This window comes from Xyrauchen texanus, chromosome 5 (genome assembly GCF_025860055.1).
Source record: "Xyrauchen texanus isolate HMW12.3.18 chromosome 5, RBS_HiC_50CHRs, whole genome shotgun sequence".
Classification (NCBI taxonomy): Eukaryota; Metazoa; Chordata; class Actinopteri; order Cypriniformes; family Catostomidae; genus Xyrauchen; species Xyrauchen texanus.
In genome coordinates this window covers 51,247,740-51,266,967 of record NC_068280.1, presented here as the reverse complement: position 1 = coordinate 51,266,967, position 19,228 = coordinate 51,247,740, and the positions used below count along the sequence as shown (strand labels likewise).

The window sequence follows — 19,228 nt, the reverse complement described above, 5'->3', positions numbered from 1 at the left end:
GCTCCAGGTGGTCGGCAGCGAGCCCCTCCCCGCTCACGGTCGGCGGTCTCAGACCCCGCCACGTTTCAGCGGCCGGTAGAGGACTCCTCCGCCCCTGGCAGCGGCCCTGACCTCTCCAGGTGGTCGGTTAGGAGCCCCTTCTCCCCTCGCGGTCGGCGGCCGTTCCTCCGCTTCCAGGCGGCCTTTCCATTCACTGAGGCTGATTACGGTTGACATGAAACTTCAATACTGTTGATGTTGTGACCTTCTTTAACATCGCCTTTGATGTCTCCTGTATTTCCAAGCATGTATTCAACTTAAAATGAACGTCCTTCCAAACCTACACTTATTGCAACTCAACAAGAGGTATTTAGTAGAATGTTCACGCTGCTCTATTCCATACAATGAAAGCATACAATAACCAGGAGGGAAAAGGTCAAAAAAGTACCATGAAAATTGTCCATATGACATGTTCGCTAAAAGCTGTACTAAATTTTGAGGGTTAGTAAATGAAACAATTTTCATTTTAATCTTAACACCGATCCTTTGTTTTGGTTGTAACATGTTGCGCTTTAGTTTCTGGATGTTGCGACTTTTCATGGAATACTGAAGGAATATTCCAGTTTCAACCACACAAATTAATTTCGACTCAAAGCAAAAATCGATGTTACAGTGATGCACTTACAATGGAAGTAACGAGAGGGGCCAATCAAACGTTTAGCCACAAGACGTAAGCAATAAAGTTGAGAACATGATTTAAGTGTGATTAATCGCTGACTAACCGGATCTGCGATTTTACAGCTGTGAGCCCTTAAACAACCCTAAAAATGTTCGATTTTCAGCTCAAATAAGTTAAAACAGAAGAATTAGAGAAAAAGTGCTTTTATAAAATTATAAGCTTCACATTTCTGTCTTTAAACCCTCCCAAAATATACCGCATTGACTGTAAGTGTCTCACTGGAACCTCGATGTTTGTGGTATTCAACATTATGCCCCAAATGCTGTCGATTGAGCGTGACTTGTTTTGAACCCGGAATATTACTTGAATTTCAGACTTGTCTTTGACTTGGGGGAAGTTGGGAAAATGTGCGCTCATTTTGTTTTCTCTAACAACAAGTTTTCTTTGTTGCATTCTGAATCAGCATGTGGTCCCTACCAGCATTTACAGCCAAAAGCATCCCAGCATGCCTTGCTGTCAGCAGGGTCTCTGGAGAACACACATCTGTTTTTGTTTTCATGGGCTCAGATGGGTTGAATTGTTACTGGGCAACTGCGTCGATGAGACCTTTCTGCACCAGACAGTGCAGAACAACCGTCAGTTTTTGACAGACAAACAGTGAAATCAATGTGGTGTAGGTCCTTTAGGACTTCATCACAGACAGAGTGAAATGATGTGACTGATTGCATTTCTTGCCAATTACACCCAGGGGCGACTTTCACTTTAGAGGTCTGCACGGCCTTAAAATTAAACCTGAACCCGAAATCGCTCACTGTCTTGATCATTTCTTCTCCAAGCAAGTATTGTTGCAATAGGTCGCGTTTTATGTAACGCGTCAGTGGTAACAGTAAACATACACAGACACGGCGGCCCGTCAGCACACTAGAGCAGAAGGGAAAAAAATCATTGGCTTCCCGTTTAAACTTTGCTTTTCACTTTTATTTGCCTTTTCTGATCGAATGTGGATTCTGTTTATAGAATGAGGCAGAAAATATAGTATTTGTAGCTTTCTGTATGATGTTAAAGGAGACCTATTGTACCCCTTTTTACAAGCTGTAATAAAGTCTTAGGTGTCCCCAGAATGTGTCTGAGAAGTTTCAGCTCAAAATACCCCACAGATCATTTATTATACCATGTTATAAATGCCTCTTTTTGGGTGGGTTCAAAAACACACTATTTTCGTGCGTGTCTCTTTAAATGCAAATGAGCTGCTGCTCCCCGCCCCCGACATAGCTCTGGTCTCCGTGAATACAGTCAATGGTAAGTTTAGCTGCATTAGCCGTGGTATCAGCTAACAAGCACATTCAGAAAGGCGATTTGCAAACATTCACAAAGTGTTTTTGAATGTTTGAACACATGTAAGCACCAGTTTCCGGGTGAAATGTCCACAGGGTGGCGCCAAAAACAAGTTGTATTTTTAATTGGAAGTGATGTCATATGGTCAACAGGAACAACGGGAAAATGCTATATCGCCAAAAAAGTCCCTGTTTACACAAGTCAGCCATGGGAGGTATCATTAGAAAGCTTAGAATATGAACTTTTCAATTTCTGCATTTATGTTACATAAAATAAGATCTCAAAACATTTGCGTCAGAAATTAGCGACCCTAGAGGTAATGGGGTAGAAATAAAAGTCAAAGAAACTAAATGGAAGTCATATATCAAATGAAAGCTCTCATTCTCAGGAATGTGACTGTATAGTTAACCGTGGATCAAAACGTCCTGCAATATTTGCCTGATACAGTTAACGTTGCACTATAGATTCCCACGGGAAACAAGCAGAACACTTTTTATTGAAAAAAATGTATTGAAATAATATTCTGTAGTAGCCAATACAGCAGGGTCAACCATGACATGCAAAACATGCATTAAAAAGCATAAAAGAATAATTAGCTATCGAGCTGTTGTCACATAACGCACAATGCATAAATTGGTAAATGCAGCTTGTGTGTAGCTGCTTATCGATCACATCCAACTATTCCAACATGACATGACATTTAGAGCAACCACTCGTGCTTGGATCATTTTCTAATAGATGTTTTAGGTCATAAGGCCTGCGCTTCATTTAACTCTAGGGTAATTACATTCACTTAAGCAGTAATGCGCTATCTATTATCTTGTCGCCATACAAAATGTTTTAATCAGTAAGGCATTAAGATGATAATGCATGTGATGACATTTCGGAAAATGTCACCAAGTATCATCACTTGAGTATCACCAAGTGTGATTTTGCTCCTGTATGTTCGTGGATGTGAAACAGAAACAGTCCCAAACAGGCTCAGACTCAGTTCGCCTCTTGGAGTCTCAGAGTTCCCTCCTGTCAGTCTGGCTATAAATAGCTTGTCTTCCCCTCAACACCAGTAGATGTCATTTCATCTGTGTGCCTTTTACCTCCCACTCACCATTCACACCTCCACATACCACAATAATGTCCCTTTGGATTATGTGACAAAGGATATTAGCCAAGGCTGGTGAAATGCTGTTACTGATACAGTAGGTGATAATACAGCAAGAGATGTTATTGTCTGTGTCGCATCATAAATAATGACGTGGGCTGTATTTGGACTGGCATTCTTGCTTTGAAGCTACTTCAGTACTGCACAGTATACACAGTAAACTAGACAGACCTACCGTGAGATCTGAGGCTGTTAATCTGATGTTATATCCATCTAGTGAAGCTTTTTCATTTTTAAAAAGCACATTTAATAGTGCAAGAACAACACTACCCATAACCCTGAAGACAGATCCACCAATCAGAGAATTGTAGCAACCAAAGTGCACCAAAAGAGCTCTGCGGCAACCGCCCACACCCATAATGATGCAATTGAGTCACTCTCAAACTAATGATATATTTGTATATATAATATATATAAATATTTTGCAATAAACATAAAATCAATAGTTTTATATATTTCCATAATTTTTCATTCGACTACATCATTTGCAATGCTTCATGGGATTTTAGTTCATTCCCTCATTAAAGCGCCCAGTTAACCTACAGTACGGTACTTTTGAACATGGCAATTCAACACATAAACCTGCACCTTAACCACCCGCAATCTAGTTTAAACCGGGGCAATTGACTAATTGACAACCGAGTCTTGACTAATTAAATTAAATTAAGTCATTGTCATTGCTTTATGCGCAAACATGCCTTCTTTCTATGTAAATCAGTGGGTGGGCGGCTGTGGCTCTGGTGGTAGAGCGGGTTGGCCACTAATCGCCGGGTTGGCGGTTCGATTCCCGGCCCACATGACTCCACATGCCGATGTGTCCTTGGGCAAGACACTGAACCCCAAGTTGCTCCCAATGGCAGGCTAGCACCTTGCATGGCAGCTCTGCCGTAATTAGTGTGTGTGTGAATGGGTGAATGAGATGTAGCGTAAAGTGTTTTGAATACTGCTAAGGTTAAAAAGGCGCTATATAAGTGCAGAGCATTTACATTTGTGCCGTTGCCTGATCTGCATAATTCCTTTAGTGAATTGTGCACTAAACCAGCGCAGACAGCACATGCAAAAATTGTTTTGACTTTTACTGGCAGCAATTCATTCTTAGTAAATTCCCCCCTTAATTTAGACGTTTTTAAGGGCCACTGACAAAACATCAACTATAGTATAACTAATATTAGCAGTGTATATACTGCTTCCACAAAGCGTATATTGTCAAATTACTATGCTACTTTTGAATGGAGAAAGAAGACTTTTGCACCTGGTACCAAGATCCCAAAGTCTGCAATCAAAAATCTGAGATCTCAATATAAACATCTCTCATCAAATTCCTCCAAGAGATGTAAGTGCAGTGTAGTTCTAGCGGGAAGACTAGCAGCTGTACATCATCGCACCATTAGCTGGGTAATCCCAGCCAATCACATGTAAGCCATTGCTTTATAAGTCTGCTCACAATCTATCACATTGCTGTTTCAGTGTGCTAACACGGCAACCTCCACCACCCCACCACCACCTGTTGAGTCCCGTCCTGCACGGGGGTAGGCTCCTCGCCCCTGCCTCCTATCTCCGGCAGGATATGACGGTTCCGAGTACAACGCCAGACGGGGCCTATGCCAAAGATAGACATTAATTTCACTCAAGTCTGCAAGTCTTCCTGAGAGAGCAAATGTTCTGAGCTATGCTATCCATATTCAATGCCCAAGGATTTTAGGAGAAACATCTGAGCAATAAATATTCCTCTTGCAGTCATTATTTAAAGAGCTTTCTCTTTACTTAACGAGGGCTGAAACTAAACCAATACTTGTCTGTAATGGTTTGGAATCTGCAAGCAGGTTTTCCATGACTCAGCTGGTCTGAACTAGGCATGCACTGATGGGCCGAGTGCCCATCTCACAACCCTGGACAGAGAATTCTTTAAAGTGGCTCGTTTTTCACGAGCGGCTAACGGATCGATACCTCTGATTTAGAGTATGTTTTGGGAATGATTCACGGCATTAGACGATTCCTCTGCCTCTTATTGGATGCCTAGGATCTCTATCGCCATCTCCAACACAGCTAAATGCCGTTGGGAAAGCGACTAATAAATTTGTGGCGACTTTAACGATTTAAACTCGATGAATACTATGATGGTTTGATAGATCTGGTCATTGTAAAGGGCGGCTATGGCTCAGGTGGTAGGTCCACTAATCGCAGGGTTGGCGGTTCGATTCACGGCCCACGTGACTCCACATGCTGAAGTGTCCATGGGCGAGTCACTGAACCCACTAAAAGGCTAGCGCCTTGCATGGCAGCTCTGCCATCATTGGTGTGTGTGTGTGTGTGAATGGGTGAATGAGACGCAGTGTAAAGCGTTTAAAAAAGCGCTATATAAGTGCAGACCATAAACCATTGTTTAGTGCTCTTGTTTGAACTTAATCAGGCTTGAACTTGATCCATTGTGTTTTTCATCTCACATCTGCTTTTTCTGACACTATTCGGTTTGGTTTAAGGTTTAGGGTAGGCTGGTCCGTTTTGTCGATTTAAAACTTGATAGAGCATTAACCTTAAATACCTCATTTAATATATCCATAAGACACTATCATTAAGTCTTGTGTCATGTTTGTTCACAGGTATGAACGCGTGCCCGTGATACTCGTGGGAAACAAGGTGGATCTGGACAACGAGCGTGAAGTTTCATCGAGTGAAGGTCAAGCTTTAGCCGAAGAATGGGGCTGTCCTTTCATGGAGACATCAGCCAAGAGTAAGACCATGGTGGACGAACTCTTCTCGGAGATTGTCCGGCAGATGGACTATGCCTCCCAGCCTGACAAAGAAGATCCTTGCTGTTCGTCATGCAATATACAATAACCCCGACGCAATCAGGAACATGGCTTTTCCGGGTTTCTAAAGGGGTAGAACATTGGATCATCGTATGGGAGTTTCACATACTACGTTCACATACACGTCACGCACACGCTAATGGCCAAAGTATACTTCCGTTTTTTGCGTACCACGCAAATGTTTAATCACAAAGCAGTCGGGCAGCCGTTGAACGCGTCCGTATGTTCAGAGTCAAAATAGTATACTGAGGGCTGAGCGCTTGACCGTGTACAATATGGAACGGTACGCAGAAAAACGAAGTATACCCTAGGCTTAAGGGCGCATATACACTAGAGTTGTAGTTTCAACTGGCTTTTGATTCAGGATCCAGATTTTACATTGGCGACCCAACACAGCACCTAAAAAAAAGTCATTCAGATATGAAATGTACTATTATTACCATGACCTTTGTAGACCTAACAAATGGAAAATGAATAACCTGATATCGGGTGAATAGGAAATTGTAAAACTTTCAGGTTGCTACATTGGTTTTGGCTCTTGGTAGGCAATAATTTCACAAGTATATGTATTTGGTCGAATTCTTTTTACATGCCAAGGTTTTGTTTATGGTTTTTGAGGGTTAGGGCATCTACCTAATTTGATTAGTTTCTACCAACTGAAGGATACTGTAAGTTTTCATTAAAATACTTTAGAGTTGTATTGGAAGGCCAATGACAATGGCCGTGCTTCCAATCAAACGCCATGATATTTTGGAGCAAATTCATTGGTCACTTGGTAGAAGCCAGCGAAATAGTGAAAACTATGTGAATCAGGTATCCATTAACCAATGAGATTCTCAGAGAGGCGTGTCTAGTTGTGTGTTAAGATCGAATTAATTGGATTCTGGTTTGATTTCAAATTGACGCGGCTCAAAACGGATCTTACTCGTTCATATCCGTCAAACGCTCTGTCATTGTTTTCTCTAGTGTGTAAGTGCCCTAATTCAACACAATTAAAATGTTAAAAAATGTTAAAGGGATAATAAAATGCACCGTATGCATGTTTTCACGTTCAACGTTTGATGCGTTTTTGTTGGAGATTCTGACTTGATTGTTTTTATATTGCCATTTTGTTTGCACATATAAAACCTGATGTCTTAAAGGAATATTCGGGTTCAATACAAGTCATTCGACAGCATTTGTGGCATAACGTTGATGACCACAACAAAAACATTATTTCGACTCGCGGCTCCTTTTCTGTAAAAACATACAATGGTGGGGTCTGTGTAGCTCAGCGGTATTGACACTGATTACCACCCCTGGAGTCGCGAAATCCAGGGCGTGCAGAGTGACTCCAGCCAGGTCTCCTAAGCAACAAAAATTTGCCCGGTTGCTAGGGAGGGTAGAGTCACATGGGGTAACCGCCTCATGGGTGCCATAATGTGGTTCGCTCTCGGTGGGGTGTGTGGTGAGTGCCGTGGATGACGTCGACACTCTTGCTATGTCTCTGCGGTAACGCACTCAACAAACCATGTGATGAGATGTGCAGATTGACGGTCGCAGAAGCGGAGGCAACTGAGATTCGTCCTCCGCCATCCGGATTGAGGTGAGACACTACACCACCACGAGGACTTAGAGCAAATTGGGACGTTACAAATTGGGGAGAAAAAGAAGTACAATGAAGTGCACTGGGCCAGTTCTGGAGGGTTTAAAGGCAGAAATGTGATGCTTATAGTTTATAAAAGCACTAACGTTAATTGTTCTGTTAAAAGTTATATATTATTTGAGTTGTAAAGTTGTTTAAATTATCATTTTTAGGGGTTTAGGGTAGAGGTCGACCAATAGTGGATTTTGCAGCTACTGATAACCAAGGTGGTGGAAACGGCCAATAACCGATTATTCGGCAGATAGTTTTTAAGTCTTTCCTTACTATGACGGGCACAGACATTGAGGCTACAAGAGTCCAAAATGAATAGGATCTCAAAAGAAGTTTATTGCGCAACCAAAATCCCAATAACAACCAGAAAAGAAACTATTGGCACCAATTAATTGATAAAACTGATATATCGGTCTACCTCTAGTTTAGGGTTTACAGCGTTATGTCATGGCAACAACATTCTAAAATTGTATATTGGATATTATTTTGTGACAGTAAAATCAAGTCTTGTGTCTAAACTTTTTAAACCAGTGAGTATTTTATATTTACAGATTGGCCGCATTCACTTCCATTGTAAGTGTTTCACTGTAACCTCGATTTTTGCTTTTGTTTTTTAAAGAAATGTATTGTTTTGTTATGCCACACATTTTGTAGATTGAGCTTAACCTGTATTGATCCTGGAATATTCCTTAAAACTGCCATTTATGTTTCATCTTAAATACCCAGAATGGCCTGTTTATGTTCTTCTAGACGCCCACAGCCCACACCGAAGGTGACGCTTCCTCACTGGGACTATCAGACTGCACGGTTTAAAATGTTCATGAGTGGATCGATTTGTGTGCAAGTGTCCCGTTGCAGCAACCAGAGGTTTTACTTTGTGTGTTTGGGGGACTTTGGGAAGCCAAAAATGATGCTGGAAAGCACTTTGATTTTTAATGTTGTGTCTATTCTGATTTCTGAAATTACTGCGAAAATTCAGCTGATTATGTTGTGATTTTTAAATTAGCACCTCGCTATAGAATGTTAAAGATAATGAATTATGTATTTTGATAATGTAGAAAAACAATCATGGAGTTTGCTTTAGAATAGACCATAAAGCTCTTATTCAGGTGGGAACAGTATTTGTTTTGAAATGCTTATTGCCACTTTCCACGAACAGGGTACAAATTAGTGTCCTGTTCATTTTTAAAGCAATAAAGACATAAATCCCATGGTTAATAGAGGCAGATCAATTAGATACAGAGGCAAGAAAAAGTATGTGAACTAGAGGTCGACCGATATTGGTTTTTTCAGGCCGATGCCGATCTTTTGAAATCTGGGTCGGCCGATGGCCGATTAATGCTGCCGATTTATTTTGGCCGATATTTGGCCGATATGTGCTTGTTTTTAACCTCTTATTTGAAAGATAAAATGTAACACAAATAATTACTTAAGATAGACAACATTTCTCAACAAATACATTTATTGAACACTTGACCAATCTGCACTTGTACACTTAAAATTAAAAATGTATAATGTAAAAACTTATTGTATAAATAATGTATAACAAATATATTAAATAAACAAAGCAGGTGTTACGAACTGCTCCGAGACACGAAGGTTGAGATCCAAATGCAGCTTTAATTAAGAGAATCCAAGAGAATCCAAGAGAAGCACAGGCATAACTAGGGATGGGAATCTTTAAGGTTTTAATGGTATTACTATCTTACCGATACTGCTTATCGATCCGGTACTTTAACGGTATTCTTAACGGTTCTTTTTGTTTTATATATATATATATATATATAAAATTTTATTTCAGGAAGGTCTACTAACATTACTGTTCAGGTGTGGTCTAAAAAGAAATCTAATAAAGTAATCAATTGTAAAATAACACTGCGTAGTTTATCATAGATTAATGCTTATTAATGCAGAAGTTATTCGTTCAAGAGCTGTAAGTGATTTTCTCTTTGCCTTTTGTTGTTTGATTCGCAGTAATGGCTCAATCATCGGCATGTTTAATAGACAGCTTCCCCTTTAAGACCGATTTCAGATCTAATAGGCTCCTGATGCGCCATATTTTCTCCCCAACTATTTCCATAACTACGTCCATTTAAGACATAAACTGTGTTTAAGTGAATCTCCAAGCCGGTCGTTTTGACATATTTTTGTGTATATTTGATCGTTTAGACGCGCACATGAAACCCAAAGTATCCTATACTTTGCTTGTCTCTTTGCGGTGTGTTTCGGAGCGCGCGCCGCCTTGGGAACGGAATCTCTTGCGCTCTTTTTATTATTAAACGCGTCCCGCAATTTAGCAACAGTAGCTAGACTGTATTTTACAACAATCACCGATCGTGCTGATTCTGACGTTAAGTTTGAGTTTTAGGGAGAAATGTCAGTGCACCGCTGTGAAGGGAAGGAAGTTGTGCTAGACAGAATGCGACTTATGTATAAATATTCTTTTTATAATCTTTGGAAGGCGAAATCTAAAATAAAATCAGACTAATAATCACAGATCTAAACCAGGCTATGTTTGAATGTTTAGTTCTGTCACTCATTAAGCTGGGCTCGTGTTGGGCTCGTGTTGTGCTCGCTGTGGCACCGCGTGAGCGAGTTCTCTCTCTCTCTCTCTCTCTCTCTCTCTCTCTCTGACTGCGAACAGCTAAATTGCATCACAGACAAATGGTTTCATATTATTATACATAGAAATGGCTGGCGAGATAAAATAACTTTCTCTTTATAGCAATAAAGAATGTATTTTCTTAATTTCTCCAGTACTGACAGCAGAACCGATAACGTCCAAGCTTACCAAAGCCAGTCCTTCAATAGCATATAGTGCGTTGGTATATTTTTTATTACTTATTTCTCTGCATTGAGTGACAACCCTCTCAAATATAAGACACACAAACAGAACAAATAAAAGTATCAGATTCACTTTCTGTAATTGCAAAATTCTTGCTTGCTTATTGTGACATGATAGCAACCCTTCTGCTGTGATAATGCAACTTCAACTACGCTATCAATATCCAAAGTAGCCGAACGCCATGTCAACTATCGCGTTTGTCACGTTTTTTCTTGAAGTTGGCAGTAACATATCAAAAGTTTTTAATTAAATCTAAAGAAGTTATACAAATTTAATCCGTACTGTTTTTAGCTCCTTCCTTAGGCACTGGATGAGGTCTGCTCACTCTAGGGGAAAATGACTCTAGGGGCAGCGTGCGTCGAACACGTGTTCCACAACAACACTAGGCTGCCCACAGATGCGCCTGCCTAATAATCGGCTTGATATGCGTGGATATTGGCTGATGCCGATTATGTAAAAAAATGCAAAAAATCGGCCGATTAATCGGTCGACCTCTAATGTGAACCCTTTTGAATTAGCTGGTCTTCTGCATGAATTGGTCATAAAATGTGATTTCATCAAAGTCACAAGTATAGACAAACACAATGTGCTTAAGATAACAACACACAAACAATAATAATATTTAATGTCTTTACCGAACACATACCATTAAACACTCACAGTGCTGTGGAAAAAGTAAGTGAACCTTTGGATTTAATAACTGGTCGATCCTCCTTTGGCAGCAATAACCTCAATCAAGCCTTTCCGGTAGATGCGGATTAAACCTGAAGGAATTCAGAAGGAATTTTGGACCATTCTTCCTTACAGAACAGCTTCAAGCTCTGACATATTCTTAGGATGTCTAGTGTGAAGGTCTCTCTTGAGGTCCTTCCACAGCATATCTTTTTTTGGTTAAGGTATGGGCTCTCCAAAAGGTGGATTTTCTTTTTTTTAAGCCATTCTGTAGTGGATATACTTCGATGTTTAGGGTCATTGTCCTGCTGCATCACTCAACTTCAGCCACCCTGACATTATCCTGTAGAATATCTTGATGAACTTGGGAATTAATTTTTCTCTCGATGATTTCAAGTGGTCCAGGCCCCAAAGCAGCCCCAAATCATGATGCTCCATCCACCGTACTTCACCATTGGTATGATGTTTTCATGTTGGTATGCGTTGCCCTTTTTTATGCCGTACGTAGTGCTGCGTGTTCTTCCCAAATTCAACCGTAGTTTCATCAGTCCACAAAACATTTTCTCAGTAGCATTGTGGAGTGTCAAGGTGGTCATTGGTAAACTTAAGGCATGCAGCAATGTTTTTGTTGGAAAGCAGCGGCTTCCTTTATTATGTCCTGCCATGAACACCATACCTGTTTAATGTTTTCTGCATAGTAGACTCATGAACGGAGATATTAACCAGTTCCAATGAGTCCTTCAAGTCTTTATCTGTCACTCAAGGGTTATTTTTACCTCATTGAGCATTCTGCGGTGTGCCCATTGAGTCATCTTGACTGGACGGCCACTTCTAGTGAGAGTACCTATAGTACTAAATCATCTCCATTTATAGACAATTTGTCTAACTGTGGACAGATGAATATCTAACGGACACTTCTAGTGAGAGTACCTATAGTACTAAACCATCTCCATTTATAGACAATTTGTCTAACTGTGGACAGATGAATGTCTCAGATCTTCGAGATAACTTTATAACCGTTTCCAGCTTTATACAAAGCAACAATTCTTGATCGTAGGTCTTCTGGAATCTCTTTTATGTGATGCATGATCCACGTCAGCAGATGCTTCTTGTGAATAGCAACATTTTTGATTGATTTTTATAAGTCAAAGTAGCTCTAACACACACCTCCAATCTCGTTTCATTAATTGGATGCCAGGTTTGCCAACTCCTGACTCTAATTAGCTTTAATTGACATCATTAGCCTAGGGGTTCACATACTTTTTCCAACATAGACCATGAATATTTGAATGATTAATTCAATATGTACAAGAACAATACAATAATTTGTGTGTTATTAGTCAGTACAGATAGATATGTTCACTATTGTAACCTACTCGCCGGTTCTCCGATACACCGTCGCATGGTCCTCGATCACTCCTCCACCCTCTCAGGCGGATGACAGCCGCTTCTCCCCGGGCGGACCGGAGTCAGATTCACGACCCCCGACGGTCAGAACACCCCTCCGCGTTCTCGGCGACTCGTGGGGACACTCCTCCGCCTCTGACAGTGGCCCTACCGCTCCAGGCGGTCGGGGAACACTTTCCTCCTCCCCTCGAGGACGGCTGTCTTCCTCTGACCCCTCTGCGTGTCTGTGGGATGGCAGGGCTCTCTTCCGCCCCTGGCAGCGGCTCCATCGCTCCAGGCGGTCGGGGAGTCCAGTCCCCACTCACCTCGCGGACAGCGGTTCACCGCGTCTGGGCAGTCGGTCTACCCCCTCCCTCGGTGGATGGCAGCGGCGCTCCCCTGGGTGGATGGCAGTGTCGAGGACTCCGTGACGGGCATCCCTCCTCCTTCCCGGGCTTCGGCACCAGTGTAAAGGGATCAATGGAAAGGAGGAGGCGAGAACCGGCTTGACGATATAAATAATATTTTAATATAAAACTTAAACAAAAGACAAACACACACATGACGGACTTGTCACGTTGCACCACCGTCTGCCATCGGCCTTTATCCCTCTTGGAGGCTTGATTAGCCTGATAAGGGACTGGGTGTGTATAATCACAACCCGGCCCCGCCCTCCGCCCTGCCACATATACTAAGTCCATCAATATCTGCAACCCTGTTACGTATTGTAGCATATTAATTTTATTTTAAAATGCCATAAACATTTTTGGAAGAGGTTGTAGATAATAAGGTTGCAACAAGCCCTATTTTGTACCCTATTTGTGGAAAGTGCCTAAAAATAATTGAAGCCTGTATTAGTTGTGATCTGTTTTGGAAGGGAAATATTCTCAATGGAGAGACTCGTGAACGCTGTACAGACACAAATATAGCATTCGTTTAATCGTTTTTAACAGGGCACCTTGTTATCAATAGACGAGTCCCTTGTGATGCATCTGCTTTTGGCAAAAATGACAAGAATAAAAAAAAGCAAATTCATGTTATCTTACCTTTCTCAGGAGAGTTACAGGCTACCAAATCTGTTGTTAAAGTTTATTTTAAAAGAGTTTTTAGTTTTTTCTGTTCATTAGAGTATAAGATAATAATGGGGGTTTTATCTACTGTGTATTGTCTTTTGGTATTACAGAGCAATTCATCTTCATCATGTGTTATCCACAATAACTCATCCAGAAATGTACAAATGTAGAAAAACAAAAGAGACGGTTGTGTGTAGTTTCTATAAAAGATGCCAAATCTCCAGTATGCTGATTTAGCAGTCATGTGCATGACTAGAACATTATTGTTTGTGAATATTACAGCAGTCGAGATGGAAAAAATGGAAAATAATACAAACAATTTTCTGGATGATCATTTCTGGGTGAATCTGCCATGCAAACTTCAGGTTTGCCTTTTTAACATCGTTGATCTTATATTTTTTTGAAGTGAACATTTACCTTCTTCCACACGGTGAATGGATTGTGAATATGGTTTCATTCGACACGACAGTTTTGATTTGATCTCATCTATTGATTCTTCATACAGTCCTAATTTGTATTGATGAGTATGAAATAATTGACAGCGAATGCACACAAGGTGGTGATATATTGATCTAGAGGATTATGGTTATCACATATACATGTTTTTCTTCCTACATTGCTCTTGTATTGAACAACTTTACACCTCTGATTATGAATCTCACTCAACCCTTATATTGTGTTCCTGTCAAAACTGAGCGATTACCTTTTTCTGAACTGTAGTTTATTTCATCCAGTTGGAATAAAATTCCATGAGTTTGTTCACACAAAGCATCTGAACATGTTTTTTTTAGATATATATATTTGATCATTTTCATCCAATTTTTGTGGTTTTATTTCACTTTGTTACACATGTTGTGTTCCCGGTCAGAAATGAGCGGCCATTGGAAATGAAAATACAGAAATATTAAGAGTTCTGGAGCATCACAATCCTTTAGATGAGCACGCATGGACATGTGCACACACACACGCACTCACAAACACACACACTCACAAAAACACACACTCACAAACACACACACACTTACAAACACACACACGCACTTACAAACACACACTCACAAACACACACTCACACACACACACTCACAAACACACATTAACAAACACACACACACTTACAAACACACACACTCACAAAAACACACACTCACAAACACACACACACTTACAAACACACACACGCACTTACAAACACACACACTCACAAAAACACACACTCACAAACACACACACACTTACAAACACACACACGCACTTACAAACACACACACTCACAAAAACACACACTCACAAACACACACACACTTACAAACACACACACGCACTTACAAACACACACACTCACAAAAACACACACTCACAAACACACACACACTTACAAACACACACACGCACTTACAAACACACACACTCACAAAAACACACACTCACAAACACACACACACTTACAAACACACACACGCACTCACAAACACACACACTCACAAAAACACACACTCACAAACACACACACACTTACAAACACACACACGCACTTACAAACACACACTCACAAACACACACTCACACACACACACTCACAAACACACACTAACAAACACACACACACTTACAAACACACACACGCACTTACAAACACACACTCACAAACACACACTCACACACACACACTCACAAACACACACTAACAAACACACACACACTTACAAACACACACACGCACTTACAAACACACACTCACACACACACACTCACAAACACACACTAACAAACACACACACACTTACAAACACACACACGCACTTACAAAAACACACACTCACAAACACACACACACACTCACAAAAACACACACTCACAAACACACACACACTTACAAACACACACACGCACTTACAAACACACACTCACAAACACACACTCACACACACACACTCACAAACACACACTAACAAACACACACACACTTACAAACACACACACACACTTACAAACACACACTCACACACACACACTCACAAACACACACTAACAAACACACACACACTTACAAACACACACTCACAAACACACTCACACACACACACTCACAAACACACACTAACAAACACACACACACTTACAAACACACACACGCACTTACAAACACACACTCACACACACATACTCACAAACACACACTAACAAACACACACACACTTACAAACACACACACGCACTTACAAACACACACTCACAAACACACTCACACACACACACTCACAAACACACACTAACAAACACACACACACTTACAAACACACACACACGCACTTACAAACACACACTCATAAACACACACTCACACACACACTCACAAACACACACTAACAAACACACACACACTTACAAACACACACACACGCACTTACAAACACACACTCACAAACACACACACACACACACACTCACAAACACACACTAACAAACACACACACACTTACAAACACACACACGCACTTACAAACACACACTCACAAACACACACACACACTTACAAACACACACGCACTTACAAACACACACTCACAAACACACACACTCACAAAAACACATACTCACACACACACACTCACAAACACACACTAACAAACACACACTCTCAAACACACACTCACAGAAACACACACACTTACAAACACACACACTCACAAACACACACTCACAAAAACACACACACTCACAAACACACACACTTACTCAGTGGTTGTTTGGTGCCCTTTTGTGCATGGTCTTTCCATGTTCACTCTTTGAGGGATATTTCCAGATCTTCTCATCATATGTTGTGTTTGGGCTCGTTTGAATCGGGATCGTCTGTTACAATATGTCATTCTCTGTGTTATATGTATGTTTAAGGAAGAAATCAGGAAAACCGTGACAAAAAGACACTCCTGATTATTATATTTATGAGTGTCTGTGAGGATTTCAGTTTGACCTCAGAGTGAAACACATTTACTCATTTTAACTGAGACCTTTCCAACCATATATAACGCACAGCTTTCTCATCTCGTTTATGATTGTACCAACTCTGAATATCATTTTTGTCATAACAGCTATATGTGTTATAGTGTCAAGATTCTACGCTTTAAAATGACACTGATTTTGTTCAGATCAAGCAAGTGATTATTCATTTATTACGTAATTATTAGGGCTGTCAATCAATTACAATTTGTAATCGAATTAATTACACGGTGTCCCGATTAATCGCATTTAATCGCATATACAATATTTGCTGAGAAAGCCCCTCACATAAATATAATTCAATATATAATGATAAAATAATTATACATAGTTATATATATAAATAAACTGTGTGATGCTCACACAGCTGAAGTTTCACTTACTGCCCTCTGGAGTAAACAGGTGGTACTACAAGCTTGAATTTCTCAGGAATCTGCCTTATTATGGTCTGGGGGAAGTGCAATTAATTGCGTTAATTTTTTTAATGCGTTATTTTTTGTAAAATTAATCGCACTGAATTAACGCGTTAAATCGACAGCCCTAATCAATATAAATATAGATTTTTACAAATAATGTTCATAAAAGGAGTACAAATCCTGTCATAATTACTAAAAATGAATATAATAAAAAATATAATGCAAGATCTTGTGATAATATACACAATATGAGAGATTTCTAAACAATATTAATGAGCCGGTCATTTTTGACCGGAAACACAAAAGGTGTTTACAGAAACGAAAGAATGAACAAACAAAGTAGTGAAATGGTTACAAATTCATCCCAATGTTCACTTAAACTATGATAAAAAAAACTAATAAATAAAATCTTGAAAAAACAATGTATCCAATATACGTTAAGACGTATATGATTGAAGTGTTCTGCGTAGTAGGAAAGACTCACATGTTTTCTCATCATATACTAAAGACGATGAAGTTCCTCAGAATTGAATGTGTACCTTCACTTTAATGTTGCATGAGTGCGTGCAGAATGAATGCAGTGGTATCTGTCGAATGTGTGAGACGTTTGACAGACAATTTCACACCACCCACTACAACCCGCTTTCATCCTCCGACATGATTACGGAATAATGGAAAAGTATGTGAAAAGCCAGTCTATAGAGGACAAGATTTGCCGGAGGATACCTCACGCGGTGTCATGGAAACAGGATGATACTGTCATCTCTGCTTATGGTAAAGTGGGGTTTGTATAGAAGATGAAGGTATATGATGTTCACAGAGGTTGTATGGGCTGAACGGCTTTGATTGCATGTGCTCAACGTTTTGCTGATACTTAAAACAGAGAGCTCCACAGAAGTCAACATGAAACAGTGTTCACACATTCATTTTTATTTTATAATGTAACAAGCAGCGAATAGCTTTAACTCTTCAGAGTTGTAACTTGACACTGGGTCTTTCAAAGCGGCCCTATATCAAGTGGTCAAAGACGTCTTTCTATGCTTGTTTAAATATAAAAATAATTGAAAGCAGTCCAGATGGTTCCCCTTTGGTATTCAGGAATAGTTTAATTACAGTAGGGCTTGTTTGTCCTTCTCTCTCAGTTTACGAACTGAAGCACCAGTGGGCAACGCCAAGGGTTTTATGATGTAAAAGTAGGCATTCATGTTTTTGAGCTGTAGTAAATGTAGCTCTAGTGCCTAGTGTCGTAGGGAAGTCGCGGAAGTAGAGAACGAGGCGTTTCTGCAGCTTGGTTTCAATAAATGCTTTTATTGCATTGGGGATTAAGTTTTGAGTTCTGAAATTTACAGTATGTTGTTATTGTAGAAAGACCTCTTATAGGTCAAAATATAATGGACATTTGATTCCTGACATGACCCCTTTAAATCCGTTCGGATCCATTCCTCCAAATAACGCCTGTGCACCACTAGGTGGCGACAAATGAACTTCTTTTGAAATCCAGCATTGTTTCATATAAAACCGCGCTCAAATGTATGGAGCCCCAGAGAGGACAGGGTGGGAATTTCTTTTTCTGAAATAGATTTACAAGGTTTTACTTAAATAGCAAAATTTTTACATTTGTTTAATATTTCAGAATAGTACAGGAAACAATAACTATGGTAATAAAAATTGTTATTTTGATTTTTACTACAAATACCATGATATTTGTAGTAAAACTATAGTAACCACTATAATAACCGCTAATTATAATGGTTAATATATAGTAAAACTACAGTACATGGATACAGTATACTGTATTAAAACCATTATTTCCGTAAATAATTATAATAAAAGCCTACAACAATCATGATTACTACAATATTACTATAGTAAAACCATGATACCTACAAAAGTATGATTTATATCCCCTATTTTTTATTTTCCTGTATTATCACCATGGTTTCACTACATAGAGTATATCATGGTTAAAATATGTTTACTGTAAAATCATGGTACAATTATTGCGAGGGCGTGCAAAACACTACTGTAACCATTATTCAACGTGCTCGGAATCTTTCTGCCTCATGGTTAAAAAATATGCTTTTATTTTGTTTTATTTGGAATAACATGCATGGATGAATCGTTCCCAGTGAGACCAGGAATGTGAATTAAAAAGGCAAATTGGGTCTATTTTTATGGAAGTATATGAATGACAAATGTCTTTGAAATATAAAAGCACACTGATTTGCACTACTTTAA

The 19,228-nt window shown here is 39.8% G+C and overlaps 1 protein-coding gene across 1 annotated transcript in view; it reads left to right on the top strand.

The window, feature by feature from the left end:
- Positions 1-7,399, top strand: part of rap2ab (RAP2A, member of RAS oncogene family b) — a 14,865-nt gene extending 7,466 nt beyond the window's left edge. The window contains exon 2 of the mRNA XM_052127638.1: positions 5,753-7,399. Within this exon, the coding sequence (XP_051983598.1) occupies positions 5,753-5,990 (238 nt within the window). The 3' untranslated portion in view covers positions 5,991-7,399. The remainder of the gene's footprint in view (positions 1-5,752) is intronic.
- The last annotated feature ends 11,829 nt before the right edge of the window (positions 7,400-19,228 follow it).